Below are 18,019 nucleotides of genomic sequence, written 5' to 3'. Positions count from 1 at the left end.
TAACTAGATACAGTAGTACCTCTGATAAAATTTATACATGCCTCAGTCTAAGCATTAAGATAGTGTATCTTACATTTTTAAAATTACATTTAATACTTTGAGGATCTGTGAGAACCCTGAGAATGTGCCTGCCAAGAAATTGCTGGTAACCTGCCAAAGAGCTGGTATGGTAAACAACCTAGGTAGCTACAGCCAACACTTGGCTGAACGTTCCAGCTCCGTACTGGTACTGGCAGCAGTCCTACACACATTTCATCACCCATTTCTACATTTGCTCAGATTCATTCGCCTGACTGAATCTGTAGACTTCTATATATAATGAGCACAAACGGTACCTGGTATCACACTTATTATTCTTTACATCACAAATGTCAGAAGTAAAATAGTTTAAAAGCTTCACAAAATATCTAGTGACACATATAGAGGTGACCATTTTCATTTTAGTCAAATGTTCAAGAACTGGAAACGGTATGCTTCCATACTGCCTGTACAGCTGCAGAACAGTCCAAGCATCACTCACCACATCTCGGCAAGTATGAGAAGGCAGACAGGCACAGTGCACTCACCTGCCCCCTCTGCCCATGCGGCGCCGGGAAAATCCTACGCAGTGCCGTGGTATGTTCAGCGAGGTCAGAGAGTAGCGGAAACGAGGGTCACCAAGCCCACCCTCTGACGGGCTTACCCAGGGCCAGCTGCCACTCTGGTCTGGATGAGGCTGAAAGAAGATGAAGGTGAGATGTAGAAACTGATAAAGACAAAGGTGAGTCTTCATTATTGCACTGTCCTGTCCAGCAGAGTGTGGAAGACTAACAGCCTGGGCACCCAGACTGGTCAGACTGCTGCTGGCACTATAAATAGAAGCACGGGAGGCACAGGAGTGCACTCACAGCGTAATACTGACAGCCGGCCTTCCTCCTGAATGCATAGCAGCCATCTGGGTCATTCTCTTCTTCAGCTTCTGAGGAACCTGAATGGATCTATACAATCAAAACAATTGAATAAATAGCTTAGAAGTATTAGCATTTAGTATTAGTTTCCATATAAGAACTATACTGAATTCATGTCTCACACACACAAAAAAATGATCATTCACACTCAGTTGGGGAAAAGAAATATTACCTGCGAGAAGGGTTCATCATCTGAACTGGGGAAATCGTACTGGTTAAGGTCCTTGGGATTGAACACAAAGTGCCCTGAATGTTGGGGTGCAGACAGAGGAGGGATCTTGGGTTTCTTTTCATATTTCCTTTTGGTTCGAACTGCCTCCATCTTCTCAGGCTATGATGAGGGGAGGGAAATAGTGGCAAAATATTTATATATTACCATCTCCAAAATAAAAAGGGCATTTCAGATGCAAAGCAATACTGCTGATGGCAGCTCGGTGCTGACAGTCAATGCACAGGCAATAAGAGTGTGTGTAGAAACAACAGTGAGTGAACGAGGCATTGATATGCAGATTGTAGCACGTGCCAGATGCCACTGCCTAGCAAGATGGCTGCCCTGCCCCCCCTACCGTGTGCCACTATTCACCCCAAATACCCCTGCAGGATGACTCCTCCCTGCCTGAACAGACTCCAACTCGAACAGGATTAGTCAGATCATATTCAGTCAGTAGACTTGGGGATACAGCAAACACAAAACTATCATGTCATATCAATAAAAGAAATAAGGGTTGGAGTGATGGGGAAAGAGAGCAGAGCTAAGCCAAACTTAGCATTTGTAAACAAAAGAGAAAGTCAACACTGATGGAGGACAATGGAGGAACAATTGCCTCCTTGTAAAGCAGTGGGAAGATTTGCTAATGAAGTTATAATGAGAAGAGGTGACAAAAGCGGTGTGTACAGCAAGTGTTACATTATCAAAGAATATGACTGCTTTACTATCAGGGTTTTAGCTGAGGGTTAAAACTACTTGCTCAGTTAGGTTTTGACAAATTGGCATTTCTATCTGTGGTGGTAGCAGGCACCACAATGAGTCTACCATTTAAATTATGTATCATTTCAACTTTTAAAATACAACTGTCTAATCTCAGTAGTATTCATTGTATGGTACAGTTTACTGCAATGCAGCTGATCATTTCAGCCATCTTCAAAGTGAAGAACAAATGTCTGTGTTGTGTACAACTTTACCTTCTTGTAGTCCTTCATGTCCAGGTGGTCCTGGTGTCTATACAGGTTACTGCTGGACAGGGGAATGATGGGGATGGTATAGATGGGTTTTACCAGAGCCTGCTGCACCAGTGCTTCTGCCATCACCTCACTGCCAAAATCAGGCATTGTATTCCTAAAATAAATAAATAAATAAATAAATAAAAAAAGAGAGAAAGAGTGAGAAGTGCAAAGCAGTTGGTGACAATAAATCAGCCCATTTACAAGTCAGCTACAGAACAGATTTAATGATTACTTTATAGTTAAATGGGACCACTATTTCAAAGCATCAGTGTTTCCTTTACACTTGTTTATTTGTGGCAGCCTGCCACAGCATCAACACTGTCCACCTCATATTGATTTTTCTGTTACTATTTAAAATAGATAAAATCTTATTTCACTGGTGCACAGCACACTGACTCACTTAGCCCCCCAAATACACTGACAACAAGCCCTCTTCTCCATGTCTGCCTATGCTCTTAACAAAATGCTGTCGATCACCGAGACCCATCTCTTCAAATACGTTATTAGCAAGCATGTGAGGAGTCTAGCTAGTAAGGATAGCTAAGCTAATATTAGAAAACAGTTGGGTTGCCAACAGCCTGTCTTCTGCCTTGTCGTTCTGTATCAACAGTATAATACTGGCAATGGGGGGTGGCAATGTTGACCCTACAAAATGCCGCCATGGGAGGAAGTATTTTTGCTGAGGAGTTCACACGTCTTCCTGTATAAACAGAATGAGGTAGAATGGGGGTTGGAAGTCCATGAGAGGATGAGCAGTCGGATGTCATGATAAGCATCACACCAACAGTCCGACAATTCCAGCAGCAGTGTAAAATGAACACAGGAGCAGCAGTTTGCCAGCTTTTTAGGTTTTACAGTAAACAGGCTTAAATAAAAAAAAGCTGACTTGAAGAAGAGTCAATACACTAGCGGCCTGCTGCAGTCTCTGTATAAAAAGGGTCGCAATATTTTTGTTAACTCGATTGAATTAAAGCTGAAAGTCTACACTTCAATAACATCTTGAGTGCTTCATTTCAAATCCACTGTGGTGGCATACAGAGGAAAACTTCTGAAAACTGTATCACTGTCCAAATAGTTATGGACCCAACTGTTCACCACGCAGTCGACCCGTGCCACTCTACACCAGCATAACATTATGGAAAGAGCCTGAAAACCTTGAGAATACCGTTGTCCGGTCTGGGAGTGAACATGATGTGCAGGAAGAAACCAGGCCAGGATAACAAGAGAATATTTAAATGTCGCAAGAAAATGTAAAAACACTTCTTTGAGAGTGGCTCAATTGAAGTTCAGACTGACAGCTACTTTCAGAGGATGCTCATTTTGTCTTGATGTCATGTTTAGATGGATCACAGAGGCTCCACTGGGAGGAATAAGAACAACCAAAGTGGAGCTCGGAAAAGAAAAAAAATGTATTAAAAAGAATACACACATATAGTCTAGTGTGCTGTTTAATGGAACCACTAGCAATGACTGAGAGGTCTGTGGGCTATTTGCTCCTGACACTACTGACAGGGTAAACTACATTGATTATTCATGCACAACAGAAATGTAACTGTTAACCCCAATTAACATGAGCAGCGAAGCCTGACTTTACAGAAAACATGCGGTTGACTCTTTTATACCACCAATCTCTCACAAGTGTCCCAATGGCCTCAACTTGGGACTGCAACTTTACAAGTAAACAGCTTTATGAAAGGTTAAACCAGAACAGCCATTCAAAACACCACACAAAACGAAAAGGTCTGACACTGCAATGATGTATATGAAACATGGTTTAGAACCTGATCAGAATCCATTCCTAAATTCCTACTGGAGAGATATGAGGAAGGCACAGGGTCCAATCAAATCCATTTATGAACATCTGTCATCCAATCACACACTTCCTCATACTACTACACCCTAAAGTCCTACAAAAAAAAGCCTCCTACCAGCAGCTATTTCCTAACAAGGTAGTTGATGCAGTACCCTAACAACCACTGCCAAACTCCTTCCAAGGCCACTAATGCATGCTGGTCTTTCTTACCTCTTTTCCACAATTTCTAGTGTGAGGTGCAGCAGTTCTCTCTTGCTTTTCTCCCTCCTCTTGATCATCTCCAGGATGGTGACAGCTCGGCTTAGGTCCCTGCGCAGCTTCAGCATTTTCTCATATGACGCCTCGTCATTCTTCCGGTTCTGAAAATAGAAAGGCGATGATACAGACGTGTACAAGTATTTCCATTTATACTCAACCAATTTCAGAGCTCAAGCTGCTGAAACATTTGGTTAAATCTTTGATTGAAGGGTAATTCAGCTGCTATTAGCTAACGAGGTGGTGCAAGTAGTTACTAGGATACATCAAGAACAGCACTATAGCTTATCAGAGATCAGAGGTATGGATCTTTGGTTGATTTAAAAAAAAAAAAAAAAACACAACACTGTCCCTTAGACATAAAGGCCAATGTTATCACTGAGAATCCATAATCTGTAAACAACTATCTTCCTTGGAGTCTGCCCCATTCTCCTTGCCACAACTCTTACTTTTCTAGTCTGCATCTTCTCCGTTCGTCTCCGGAAGGCCACATAAGGGTCGCTGGTGCTAGAGCCATCCCTCTTCTCCTGTTTGACGCTGGGGATGAGGGAACCGCCCTTGCAGGTTTTCCTCTTGCAGTTCCAGTAGTCAAACACCTCCTTGATCAGCTCATCATCCTCCTTCAGCAGCAGTTTGGCTTCCTGGAGACTGACCAGCTGCAGAGCAAGACAGAGGAGACCAGTGGTCAGAACCACAGTGCTCTGACAATAAAATTAAGAACAATCTATGTGCATAATAGAGAAAATAAAACCAATACAAACACCAGATGTTTTATATTGTAGTCACAGGGTAGAGTGGTGTTAGAGGAGTCCTGCTGCCTCCAGGGACACCTCATAAACTCATACATCTAAGTTTGACAAATGTGTAGTCTACTTATTAGTCACAGATGACAAGAACAATGGCTTTCTGTAACTGCTAAAGCAACCAAGAACTAGTGAAGGTAGTGAACCATGTCTCACATTAAGAAATACACTGCCACACTTAACTACAGATTAAAGCACAATCTAACTCAGTGGGTTTATTATTCTGTGTAAGGCCAGAGATGTGTAAATATTATGCAACAAACAGAAAAATACCTGCTGTCCACTGCCTTTCTCCAGGCGGTCAATCATTTCTTCAAACTGCAAGGCAGTGATTTCCATTTTCTTCTTCAGTTTATTCACAAACGTCTCATCCTCTGAATCGAGGTCATAGTCTGGCTGTTCTGCATCCAAACTGAAAGCTAGGAGATGGAGAAGAGCTGTTACTGGATAGACAAGTAATACACTGATCCAAGTACATCATCACACAGATGTGCTAGGTAACTCCAATATAATGTGTGTTTCAAAAGTAAATGTGATGCACCAAAGTGAATAAGGCCATGTCATGAGACTTTATAATGCAGAGCCACCTGTTATTTAGCAACAGTACATTTCAGGCGAAGTCAGTTAACACTAGCCACAGAGAGTGAAATGCTGAAGCCTTCATCTTCAGACAACTACTGCCAAATTTTGCTCAAAAAAATTAACACACCACAGCAAAACAACTGTGCTTGTGTTTGGTGTTGTGCCTTCACCAACTCAATAAAGGATGGCTTTAGGACAAACACTTCTATCAAGGCTGGGAACTTAACCAACCTCTTGTTCATAAAGATTGCCTAGAAGTGAGGTTTTGTAGCAGACCTTCTAGCCAGAGCCTGGAGATTCTCCAGGCAACAACAATTAGCCTGGTGGATGGTGAAATCTAGCAGCTACTGTGACCCATGAAAATACATGTTTATTGCACTGTGACTATCAGAGGCCCAACATAATGAACACCACCTGTCAAAACCTCAGGCATTTGGAAAGGTATGCAGCATTGCATTTCACTGCACTGCACTATATTTAAAACTGTTAGATGACACATAGCTGCAAAGTTGCAACACTGGTTGCAGCAGCTGCAACAATGGAGCCATGTGCGAAATCTTAGGAACACTCCGGATAGAGGGAAGATACAGTACTTCTTTTTTCAGTGTTTCCCCTACCATTCATTTGGTGGGACGGGCTGCCAAGAAAGAAAGGCACAAAGCAGTCGTGCCTTATATATTTTCCTGGTTAAAACCAGGTAAAAAAATAAACACCCCCCCAGCAAGTCCACCCACCCCAACCAATTAACCTAGGGGAAATGCCGTTTTTGCTTGTGATCATTTCACCTCACTCTTTGCCAAATTCCATTTTGATTGGAGTTTGCTGCAACATGCTGCAACAATAATTTGTTTCTCCACAAATATCCTACTATCCCTAATTTGTCATCACCCATGGAGACTGCCCAGTTGTGTCAGACAGGATGCCTGTGACACCACATATCTGCTAACAGCACGTCTAGGAGCAACAATCACCATGTCATACACTGTATGTCAAAACAAACATTTCCATCCCCTCTGCATGACCTGACCTGCAACGCCACCAGGTTTTTCCACATAAGCAGGCCATTTTTTAGCATTCAAAAACAACTGAATTCTTTTTAGCACTTTCATTAGGTTAATTACCAGCCCTGTGTTGCTCCTTTTTCTTTACCCATCATCTACAGTGATAGCATACGGCTCCTTTTAAACACAAAATCAAAAACAAATCTCAACCAGCAGCCTAAAGCATCTGAGACCATCAGACACACCCAGTGCATCCACACAGCATCATCACCACCACATGTTCACAAAAGACAAACACAGCTAAGAGGGTAATCCTATTGCAAACAACCTGCTACTCACGCTGTATGTGAATAAGCTGCTTTGGCATCTTGAACTCCCCAGGGTAGAGGGACTCGTAATGCGTGATGTTGCACTCTGCCTCTGGGACGGGGATAACCATGTTGTCCCGTTTCTCGCCATAAACCTGCTGCGCTGAGATGGCCCGCTGGAGATGGTGCTCCTGGAAGGCAGAAAGGACAGAGCTGTTCAAAACAGAGTGGCTGCAAGTTAAGGAGAAATCCTCTTCTTAATTTAGATGCATACTGTTTTTTTTTTTTTCCATCCTACAGATGTGCTCACACAAGCAAAAAAAAGTGAATACAAGGCTTATCAACCGGAAGACAAAAATTAAATCATTATATTAAATGGATGTGCACTGACAAATAAGTATATTAGTGTTCAATAAGAATAAAGGTTAAGAAGATTGATTTAGTCAAGGAAAAAAAAAATCTTTCAGTTTATTTAACTTTTCATTAGTTCCTAGGTCTCACGGTTTCCAGTTTCAGAGGGCAAAAAAACAAAACAAAACAACAAGCCAACCAGTGATTACACATAAACAAATTTAGAAATCAACTGTGCTGCTGGCTTTATTGTGGTTTCTAGAGCAAGTCAGTCCATACAAAGGGAGATTACAATCCAGAGCTCTCACAGGACTAAGAAAAAGTAATCTGTGTGTGTGTTTAGGATGTTTGCCATCAGATGGCATCAGCTTGAGCGAGGGAAAAAAGAAGGGCAGAAAATGTGTGTGTGTGTGTGTGTGTGTGTGTGTGTGTGTGTAAGGATTTGGTTTCCTTGACAAAGGCAAAACTACTAAAAACATGGCATCTATATTTTTATGTAAATGTGCAAAACAGCTGAGCTGGAAATAATATAAAAGTTGCACCACTTAGAAGGGCATCATTCTAATGCATAATTTTAAAAATGCTCTCTCACACAACTAGGTGCAGTAGCAGATGCTTCAACTAAGTCCAGCCGTACACTTTAATGATTCGTCTGAGCACATACGGGGCAGAAGCCGAGTGATCTGACATCAGCCTGATATCTGCAGACAGCTGTTAGTGAGCATTAGCTCCTCAACAGGAACTGACTGAATAAAGCAGAATCCACAGTTCACCCAGCTTCTACGGCCTCACATCTCAGAACCAGAGATAAGCTCTCTTCAGCAAAGCAAACCGAGGGTTCAGATCAGGATACAGTCTTTTTTTAACCTGTCTCTCTTATCGACAAGATCTTTAAGTCCGCACCTGCTAACATCCTGAATCAAGGCAGCTAAGGTAGATATCGTTTACATCTCTTTATAACTTTAAATAATGTTTTTGAGTGCGTGCTGTAACAATGGGAAGTACTGGTAAGTGTACTGATGTGTCAATCCACTGAGAGTACACACAGGTGAGACTGACAGTCAGTGTAGTTGTACTTCAGTGGTTATGTTATTTTGATTGCTGCACAGGTAACCTTCCCCTCTCAACAGTGATTCATCGACCATTCACTGCAACTTTCAGTTTGAGTAAGCCAAAAAGTTGGTCAGGAAAATGTTTTCCCTAAAAGTAAACAGAAATGGCGCTGCATATCCACAGCCATGAGATCACAGATGACACACCTGCACGTTTCTACAGCAAGAAATCAGGTATTTGGCACCACAAGCAAAGTCACCAGCAAATGAGCAAACAAAATGTTTTCACATTATAAAATCTGATGAAGTCACATAAAATTATGATGCTAGAAGAATCGCACTCCATTATTAACCTTATTTTTTTTTTAATATTTTTGTGCCTAGAATCTAACCGTAGACCTACTTTAAGCCCCAGTTATGCCACCCACACCAAAGACACTGTAGCTTCTTACAAATATATATTCACTCTGTAGTCTACAGTCTTTGAAGGCCTAGTCTGAGTGGCTGATGCAACAGATGGTCAGTTCAGGCACTATGACTGAGGCCCATCTTGCTCTAACAAGTATTTTAACAGGGCTCCTACTCATTTCTCAAATTACACACTTTTATTCACAACTAAGCTTCTTGGGTACATTTGGGCCAGTGTCCAATGACAAAGCAACTGTGGCTGACAATATGACCATCTACAAAACCATGGCTGCACACGGTTAATCTTCCATTACCTGAAAACTACTTGGTAGAAAATAATTCTCAATTCATGTGGGAGATTTAAGTGGTTGTTCTCGAGTCACAAAATGGAAGTCTAAGTAAAGTTTGAATTCTTGAGTCCTAGTCAAGTCTCAAATCTCATGTGTTCCCAAAATAATGTCCCCATTCTAAGAGCAATTTCTCCAGTTGAACTGTAGCCAGTGTATCAACTAATACAGGTTTATAGCAAATTAAGTCTGGCCCTCTGAGCTAACTTTTGCTTTGTTGAATTCTGTAAACCTGCAAATCTCAAAATATGCTTCATTAAAATCCAAACATCCATAAATGTTGTATACACCATAATTCCGTGAGTTTCCTTGTTGTGTGGCCAGTAGTTGCAGCACTCATGATAGAGGCTGACCAACACAAGGTCAGACTACTGCCTCATCAAGGAGTTATCCATTATCTAGTAACAGGACCTTTTGCAACACCAATACCGTATGTACGTTTCTGAAAAACCCAACTCTGTCTATACTGAAACAAACAGTTAATCCCATTCTTCCAAGAACAAAGAATAGGCAGCAATAAGAGGAGAAAACAAAAACTGATCTTTAATGCAGGTTGTTAATAGATGCACAGTGGGCAGAAAACTCCCAGTTACAGTTTCTTCTGTCGACTGTATCTCACTTCAGAAAACACAAACTAATAATGAACTATCATTTCTCCTAGCCTCTCTATACAAAATGTTCTGGGACTCTAGCACATTGGCGCTGCTGTGCGCTGTCATGGCCACGATGCTGAGAGAAGAGAGGCAAATGAAAATCTATTTTTCACAGCACCACACACTCGTTCCATTATATGTTCCCAAGGAAAATGGATGACGCCAATAAAAGTTGCCACGGCAACAAAAGTGTGGCCTCCAGCAGGTGTTTTCAGCTCCTGCTGACTAAAGGAAGGTAACGAAGTCTTTAGGATGCCGATCTGCTCAGTGAATCAAGGCGTCTAAAGAATCCAAAGTGCTGTAATGCATGAAATGGAAATAAGTAGAAAAAAAACAAAAAATAAAATAAAAAAAAAAAGGCTGCCATTGCATTCCTTTACATTTAACAAAACTCGGACAGGATGAGACTGATGGCAGCTGTCAAGAGTACAGTTACTTTTGAAGCCTTGCAATTTGGACACCATGTTTTAAAAAGGCTTTAATCACCTCACATGTATTTCTATATTGAGGTGAACCTACTCAAATCAAAACTGAGACTTGGTCCCTATTGATGGAGATTATTGGTGAATGAGGCACCATATCTGATTCCACTGAAACTCCTCAAGCTCTGATTTCACAGAGTAATTATTTAGGTTCAGTTTAAGGCAATAAATTCTGTTGCTCCCTGTGGCTGTCCCACTGGTGGGTGTGGGTGTGTGTGTGTGTGTGTGTGTGTGCGTGAGCTTGGGAATGCGAAGGGGTGAATGGTAGGAAAACATGTGGTCACTCATCAGGCACAGTGACACTACAGTGCTGGTGGACAGAATGTGGGTCAAGTAGCAAAGCCTCGTAGTAAAACTGTACTCTTATCTCGTCTGTCACTGAGTATGTAATGTGTGTATGTGTACAGCAGGTGGGGGAGGACTGGCAGGATTTCTGTTGACTTTACAGACCCCCGTGTGCGCTTGCTTGTGTTTTGTCTGCCGAGGCATCTCAGTGGCATAGAGCAGGTCTCCTTCTGATAAAGTGAATAGGAATTCATCAGATTGGGCCAGATGAAGTAATAAGCACCTGCTAATACAGTAGCCATTACTGATTTGTCATTACAAGCGGTCAACTACCACTGCCAATATAAACTCCACCTAAACACATATTTAAGCATTTAAGGTAGGAGAATTCAAAGGCTATATCCAACCTGATCAGCTGTTTACATGGTCTATTTGTAGGGACTTAAACAAAACTAAAGCTCAACCCAATCAACTAGAGTTTGAATAAAGCCTGAATTATAAAACCACTTCACACTTAAGATGGGTTGGTTGACAGTGAGGCTACTACTTGTAAGACAACTGCATATCAAGCTATAGATTGTTTCTACTTAAGCTCACAGAAATGTAGTCAATACAAAATAAGGTCACTAAACTTACAACTGTGTGCTTCTTGCAGCTATTGCTGCAGTGTAGTTGTACTTCACCCTTTTCGTTATCAACCACTTTAAAATGGAAAAGGCAATCAAGAGCCCAAACTAGGTGAAACAATGAATGAAGCTTCACCCAAGATAATAAACACTACAGTACCATTGCAGTCACAACATACTATGCTCCTATGTCACTGTGCAATTCTGCAGGTAAATGACATATTTCGTTCTCTACGTTGTTCGCCAAAACGGCGACGCATGCACACATGTCAGGGATGGACTGGCTAACACGCAACATCTAGCTGTCAAACTGGTGTGAGGGCTCCGTGTCTCCCCCTGGTGGTTGTTCATGTAAAGTACACATTATCCGAGGCCTATCCTGCTGGCCTTTACCAAAGTCAACAAAATGGTGGAACAAACACAAGTCACGTGACTCTTTTGTGCTTTCGGGCGCAATTTCAGTTGAAACAACTGGGCACAACACGGCTTGCGAACAAAATACCGAACCATTATATCCGTTTGACAGCGCTTGCTGTGGAACGGGATCGCAACATCCTGTACTCATCGAGATCCGTCGTGTGCACGAAAGAGCAGATATGGCGGACATTTTGCACATGCTTGCGCAGACAACATAGTAGCGCCCCGTAATATGAAAACACTGCTAAAGTGATCCAACAGTAGTTGGCCCGCAATAAAACAGACATACCGATTCCTCCTCTTTTTCCATCCCAGTAGGCATCTGCGGAACCGTCCGATTGATTGAGGCATATTCGTGCAGATCAGGCAAATCTTCACAGCGGAAGATGGGTAGAGGCTTACTAGCATCCAGCGCCCGTGCCCGAAACGACAACTTACTCATTTTTATAATAAAAGATGCCGCATATATCTACTCGATCTGCTAGTAATAACAGCAGTTCTGCCTTGAGTTCTCATGGATGAATCTGTGACAGTCTCTGGAAGTCAGCCGGTCGAGGTTAGGTCCTTAGCAGCGCGAACAGAACCGGGCAGGCCCGGCTGTCGGTCGCTCTCTATCGGTTATATTTTCCCCAGGCTCCGCTGTTTCTCTCCGGTTCAATACGCCATTGCCAACATGGCGGACATTACAAACTCTCCCAGCTCTACTCTGGCTCGAAGCGGCCCCGCCCCCTCAATCACACAAACAGCCATTCCCACGCAGCTTCGCACGCGTGCGCGCTCGCGAGACCCTCGGGGTACGAGGGAAGGAGAAGGTTGGACTGAGGGTGGAGGCAAGATGCTGGACGCTGATGAAGGGATGGGAACTTCTCAGGCTTGGGATGTTCTCATTCCTTAACACGCAAGGCTTAAGCTAACTCACAAAACATATTTATTCTCTATGCGAAAAAATTTAGAAATAAAAAACCGTGGTCTGCCGCACCACAGCATTAAAATAGATAATTCTGCTTAAAATACACCACTCATAGGAGGGCTACCTTATTTAACCTTCCAGTGATACACACAATGTCAAACTTGTGTTGTGTTAAAATTAATGTGCAGCTAAAAATATAACGTTCTAGCATTAGATTAGACTGTTCTGAAAATATTGCCTCCCTGTGGTACAAACACTAAGCCTACACATTTGCCCACTGAGAATACAAATGGCCATTTTCCGTATGCTTTAAAGTTAATGCACAAATTATACAGACAAGGTTAGATAGACATAAAAAAAACACACACAAACATTATCACCTCTATAACTATGATGCTGAATACAACAATTATATATGCACCTGCAGAGGTGCACAAAACGTGAGAAACATTACAGTAAAATGGCCGCACAGTAAACACCAGTTTAGTAAAAATCTGTATTGCTGGTTTCAGATGAGAAAGGTAAAGGCTACATTTGAGTTGACTTCTTTCATTATTGCTATTTATGACTCAAAAAGTGCTAAAGTACAGTTGTCCTTGCAACCTGAAAATATGACATCTGTTACTTAAAGAAAATGATTATTAATGTTTTGCTCAACCAGCTTTGAGATGTTAATTTTGACACCTGAATTTGATTTCATTTGTCTTAGTCTTTTGACAAAAATGCACATTAGTTTGTCATATTTTAGCCTTTTGATTTTTGTTAGTTTTAGTCTAATTTTGGTGAATAAAAACAAAATAAAATTTTGTCTGGTTTATGTCATTTTTAAACTGCATTTCTACCATGGTTACTTGTGATGTACCCATCTATCGTGAGGTTTGTGGAAGACAGTTTTATTCATACAGTGTCACTCTGCTCCGCAGAAACTGGACTCACTCACATTAGTACTAAACTCCTCTTCACTAGGTTCAGAGGTGAAGCTAAATCGTCAGATAACATTAAAACAATGGAAAAACATGTAGAGATGATTCATGCCTGACTGCCCATATTAATCCTGGAACAGAGTGATAACACAAAAGATATCAGACTGAAAGGAACATTAACTGAATTTATGTTCATCAGCCCTGATCCAACTGTAGTTCTACCTAGATCAGATGTCTCAGTCCTTTCACTCAAAGATTCTGTTAAAAATCTCTGAGTAATATTCGACAGCAGATTTAACTTCGATAAGCAGATTAGGAACGTAGTTAAGACCAGCTTCTTGCACCTAAAAGGCTTTTAGCGAAGGTTAAGCCTTTTCTATCGCGTCCAGATTTAGAAAAAGCTATTCACGCTTTCATCACATCACGCCTGGACTATTGTAATACCCTGTATGCAGGGCTGTCTCAGCCCCTTTTAGAAAAAGCTATTCACGCTTTCATCACGTCACGCCTGGACTATTGTAATGCCCTGTATGCAGGGCTGTCTCAGCCCCGGTTCGCAAGTTGCAACTGGTCCAAAATGCTGCGGTTAGGCTGCTGTCAAACACCCCCAAATATGCCCATATTACCCCTGTTCTCCATTCACTACACTAGTTGCCAGTACAGTGGAGAGTGAAGTTCAAGGTGCTGCTATATGTGTTTAAGGCTATCCACCGCCTCGCTCCGCCGTACTTTTCAGACCTGTTGTACATTTATGCTCCGCGCAGAGCTCTGCGATCCACAGGGCGCTTGGCCCTGGTGGTCCCACGGTCGCGATAAAGAAATGGGGTGACTGTTCTTTTGCTGCAGCCAATCCCATCTGACAATGGGTAAGAGGCGGGGTCCACCCTGGATAGGTCCCCAGTCTATGATTCATAAACCTGGAAGCGCTAATGCCCAAGAGTAAATGTTACTGAATGTAAGACGATAGTGAAACACATCAAGCAGCTAATTCGGCTCCTGAACAAGAGAGATTTTGTCTGGTGGAGGAAACAGTTTGACTGATCAGCACCTACAGTTTGTGATTCCACAGATGTGATTAGGTCATTATGTTACTTCATGTCCATTCGTGCGTCTTTCACATTATCGTTTACTTTTTATTTGAAGAAAAATGTAAAACATTTTGTCATAGTTCTCGTCATCAAACTTTGGTTGCATTTTTGTCCTAAAAAATAGGTCATCAACAAATATTTTGTCATAGTTTTGTTAACCAAATTAACACTGGCTGATTCAACTGTATGATCATTTTACAGGTTATGCTGCTGTTGAGCCTCACTGCTCTACACTGAAAGGTATTTCTCTTACTTAACCTCATCTCACTGGTATAAATACAGTGGACAAAAAAAAAAAAACTTCTCAGTAACACTGTGCAACAACACATCAGACTATATCCTCCAAGATGTTCAGTGAATGAACATCTCTCTAAAACAATTTAAGCAAAAACTGAACATTATAGCCTCCATGGAGGCTTTACTGTTGGACTGAATTTGTTTTAGCTTGATGTACTTAATACACTGACAAGTGAATGTACAAGGCCACAACATATGTAATAATACATATTTCATGTCATATTGACAAAAAACAAAGAAAAACAACCTGTACGTTTGGGTGAGGTTCCTGGGGACATGAGTGAATGATCCATGATACATGTGGGAGTACCAGGCCTGTGAAACAGAGCGGCAATCAGTGGTGGAAGACGTACTTAGATTCTTAAGTAAAAGTAACAATACCACAGTGTAAAAATACTCTGTTACAAGTCCTGCATTAGAAATGTTACTTCAGTAAAAGTACAAAAGTATTAGCATCAAAAGATACATAATTACCAAAAGTAGTCATTACACAAGATGGCACATTTAACACTAATGCATTTGCTGAATTAGAATTACTGATGCATTATTGTGCACATGTAATGTCGCAGTTGGTAAAGGTGGAGCTAGTTTTAACTAGCTTATATGCCTATAATTGGAATCACTGCTGAGTAGTTTGTGAATTTCCCACCAGAGCTCAATAAAGTCTTTTGAGTTTTGTTTTTTTATTAACTTGATTCTGAAAAGCAACTAGTAACTAAAGTTAACAAATGTAGGAGTAAAAAGTACAATATTTGCTTCTAAAATGTAGTTAAGTCAAAGTATGAAGTAGCACAAAATGAAAATACTCAAGTAAAGTACAGATACCTTAGATTGTACTTATGTACAGTACCTGAGTAAATGTACTTGGTTATTTTCCAAAACACTGGTGACAATACAGCCAGATTAGAAAATCTATAATTATGTAATCTACTCTGTTCAAAGTAGCCTACATGGTTAATATGATTTACATCCCGCATTTACTGTCACTTTTTCTATATTCTTCTCTATTTGGCATTAATCACAATCATAAATTGAAATATTATGGATCATTGGGGAGACACGGGGAACAAGATTTGACAAATACCTTCGACACATACCCACGGTAGCGTTCCCAAGCTCTCCTTTGCTCCGTTTCTTGGTTCAAATTACAAATTACAAGGCTGGTTTCATTTGAGACGCAACTGCTTTTTTATGTAAACACGCTTTGTTGCTACAACATCCCGTAGTGCACATTAGTGCAGTTCCATATATGGAGGAGGGGGAAATATAGCAGAACACGACATAAGGGTCAGAAAATGTGTTAACGTGCACGACAAGAATACACTGCTACAGTGGCGATTTTTAAAGCAGGTCTTGTGTGACTGGGTTCATAATCCTTTGAGCTCGAAGACCTGACAGCTGAGTTTGCACAAGCAACAGCGACACCGAGGCTAGCTGACAGGCTGCTAACGCTAGCTTAGCCCAAGTTACCCTGACCCATTTACCAGCTAGCCAGCAGTTTGCGGACAGACCTCAAACAGTTTCGTTTGAACTCGCTACTAACTTCTCCACAACTGAAAGACGCAAATTTCGATTCTCGTAACGATTTCAAGAGAAAAGCTATCTTGAGCTGGGGTTGCAACTTACCTGCTGCTAGCAAAACCACAAGAGAGGATAATGATTACGGCAGTTCTTCTGGTTGTCATGTTAGCCCAATGCTAACGCTGGTTAGCTCCCTACAGGACGCCTCAGAGGAAAACGATTATAATTTATTAAATTAATTTTGTGCAGTTAATCCACTGTGTGAGGTCGGAAACAAAAGCGGGAGCAGAGAAAGATTGTACCCCGTCGCCCATGGAAAACTTACATAGTTTGTTAAGGCTACTTGTGAAAAAGAAAGACCCAAACTAACACCGAGCCACTAATGTAGGCGAAATGTGATTGGAGGGTAAATGCCACCAATCACCTGTAAAGAGCTGAGGCAGGATGAGCTCACTGGTTCCCCCGCCCACCACAAACAACAATAACAACAATAATGAAGACGCTGATGACATTTATTGAAGTTTAATGCTTAAATGATCAAATAAGTAGACTAGCAAAGGCTACACAAAATACAACCTACTTGCTTTTAATTATATGGACACAAAAAAGGCGGTCACTGACAAAATGTAACTTGATTATTTAAGGCACCTTCTGTCCAATATGTGATTAGATACAACCATAGATCTATGAGATATAACTACCACAGTGCTTTTCCAAAATTATTACAGGGTATGTTATGTAACTGTGTCCAGGGCTGGTCAGCTCCCTCCACCCCCCATCTCTGCCCTTCATAGTTGTGGCAAAGGGCTATCTCTGCTGCCTTATCTGACACTGATATTTGCACCACACTTTCAATTTTTTTATGATCAGACAAACGAAAGGGAATGTTTCATATCGGGAACATATGGAGTCATTTTGTCTAAAGCTCCACCACCATTACCACCACCTCTCATAATTCGCTGGCTGTTAAAGCTGCATGCCCTGTGACTCTGGGAGTGGAGGAGGCATTTCTATGATGAATATTTGCTCAACTCTCTCAGCAAGGTCATCAGAAACAATCTGTAGGCAGTGGAAAAGTGCTAATATCCAATTAGATGTGAACATCCCATTGCGCTCCTACACAATTCAGCCCAGCACACTGGCAAAGTGGCGGACATACACAAAGTTGGGTTTTAAAAGTTTAACAGTATGTTATGTCATATAAAGCCTATAGTATTCTGTGTGATGAATTGACAGGTGTCTGTGAGATTACAAAAGCACCAAGGCTCTGGGTTTTGTATTGAATATTGTATCTCCTGTGCAAAAGGGAAGCAGCCTCATCATTTCCAGCAGGGTGTCACTTTCTTTTTCTCTCGTCTAGAGGGCAGTGGAGACCCATGCAAATACCACTGTCTTCACTGGCATTACAATGCATAATGCAGAGTGCTCACCTCTTGGTCTGTTGTCTTCTGAGACCCATTTACACAGATGAGTTGACCATCAGCAGAGGAGATTTGCCTTACAAAATATTACACTTTATGCAATTAGCTTTTGAAAATTTTAATAATGTTAAAGCTTTGCCAGATAAGTAATCTTGCATCAGGAAGAATTTATGTGGGTAGAGCTTTTGAATTTGCTTGCATGTAGTGCATGCAGGGCTGGGAAAGGTTGCAGACTGGCAGTCTGAGTTTGCATGCTAAAATTAAAGGAGAGTAAGTCTGACATCAACATCCATTCCTCCTACCCC

The 18,019-nt window shown here is 41.4% G+C and overlaps 1 protein-coding gene across 5 annotated transcripts in view; it reads right to left on the bottom strand.

The window, feature by feature from the left end:
- Positions 1-16,668, bottom strand: part of epc1a (enhancer of polycomb homolog 1 (Drosophila) a) — a 24,695-nt gene extending 8,027 nt beyond the window's left edge. The window contains exons 1-10 of one of the 5 annotated variants that reach the window (XM_020599785.1): positions 16,399-16,668; positions 15,020-15,087; positions 6,965-7,124; positions 5,316-5,461; positions 4,689-4,895; positions 4,195-4,343; positions 2,130-2,283; positions 1,120-1,278; positions 888-977; positions 567-715 (exon numbers count right to left, since the gene is read on the bottom strand). In XM_020599785.1, the coding sequence (XP_020455441.1) occupies positions 567-715; positions 888-977; positions 1,120-1,278; positions 2,130-2,283; positions 4,195-4,343; positions 4,689-4,895; positions 5,316-5,461; positions 6,965-7,064 (1,154 nt within the window). In that variant the 5' untranslated portion in view covers positions 7,065-7,124; positions 15,020-15,087; positions 16,399-16,668. Of the gene's footprint in view, positions 1-566; positions 716-887; positions 978-1,119; positions 1,279-2,129; positions 2,284-4,194; positions 4,344-4,688; positions 4,896-5,315; positions 5,462-6,964; positions 7,125-11,843; positions 12,374-15,019; positions 15,088-15,869; positions 15,949-16,398 lie in introns of those variants that run through there. The other 4 variants (XM_020599791.1, XM_020599799.1, XM_020599808.1 and 1 more) reach the window with 4 other exon arrangements.
- Between the last annotated feature and the right edge of the window lie 1,351 nt (positions 16,669-18,019).

Source organism: Monopterus albus, unplaced genomic scaffold, assembly GCF_001952655.1.
Source record: "Monopterus albus unplaced genomic scaffold, M_albus_1.0 scaffold3.1, whole genome shotgun sequence".
NCBI classification, from domain to species: domain Eukaryota; kingdom Metazoa; phylum Chordata; class Actinopteri; order Synbranchiformes; family Synbranchidae; genus Monopterus; species Monopterus albus.
This window is presented reverse-complemented; position numbering and strand designations above follow the sequence as displayed.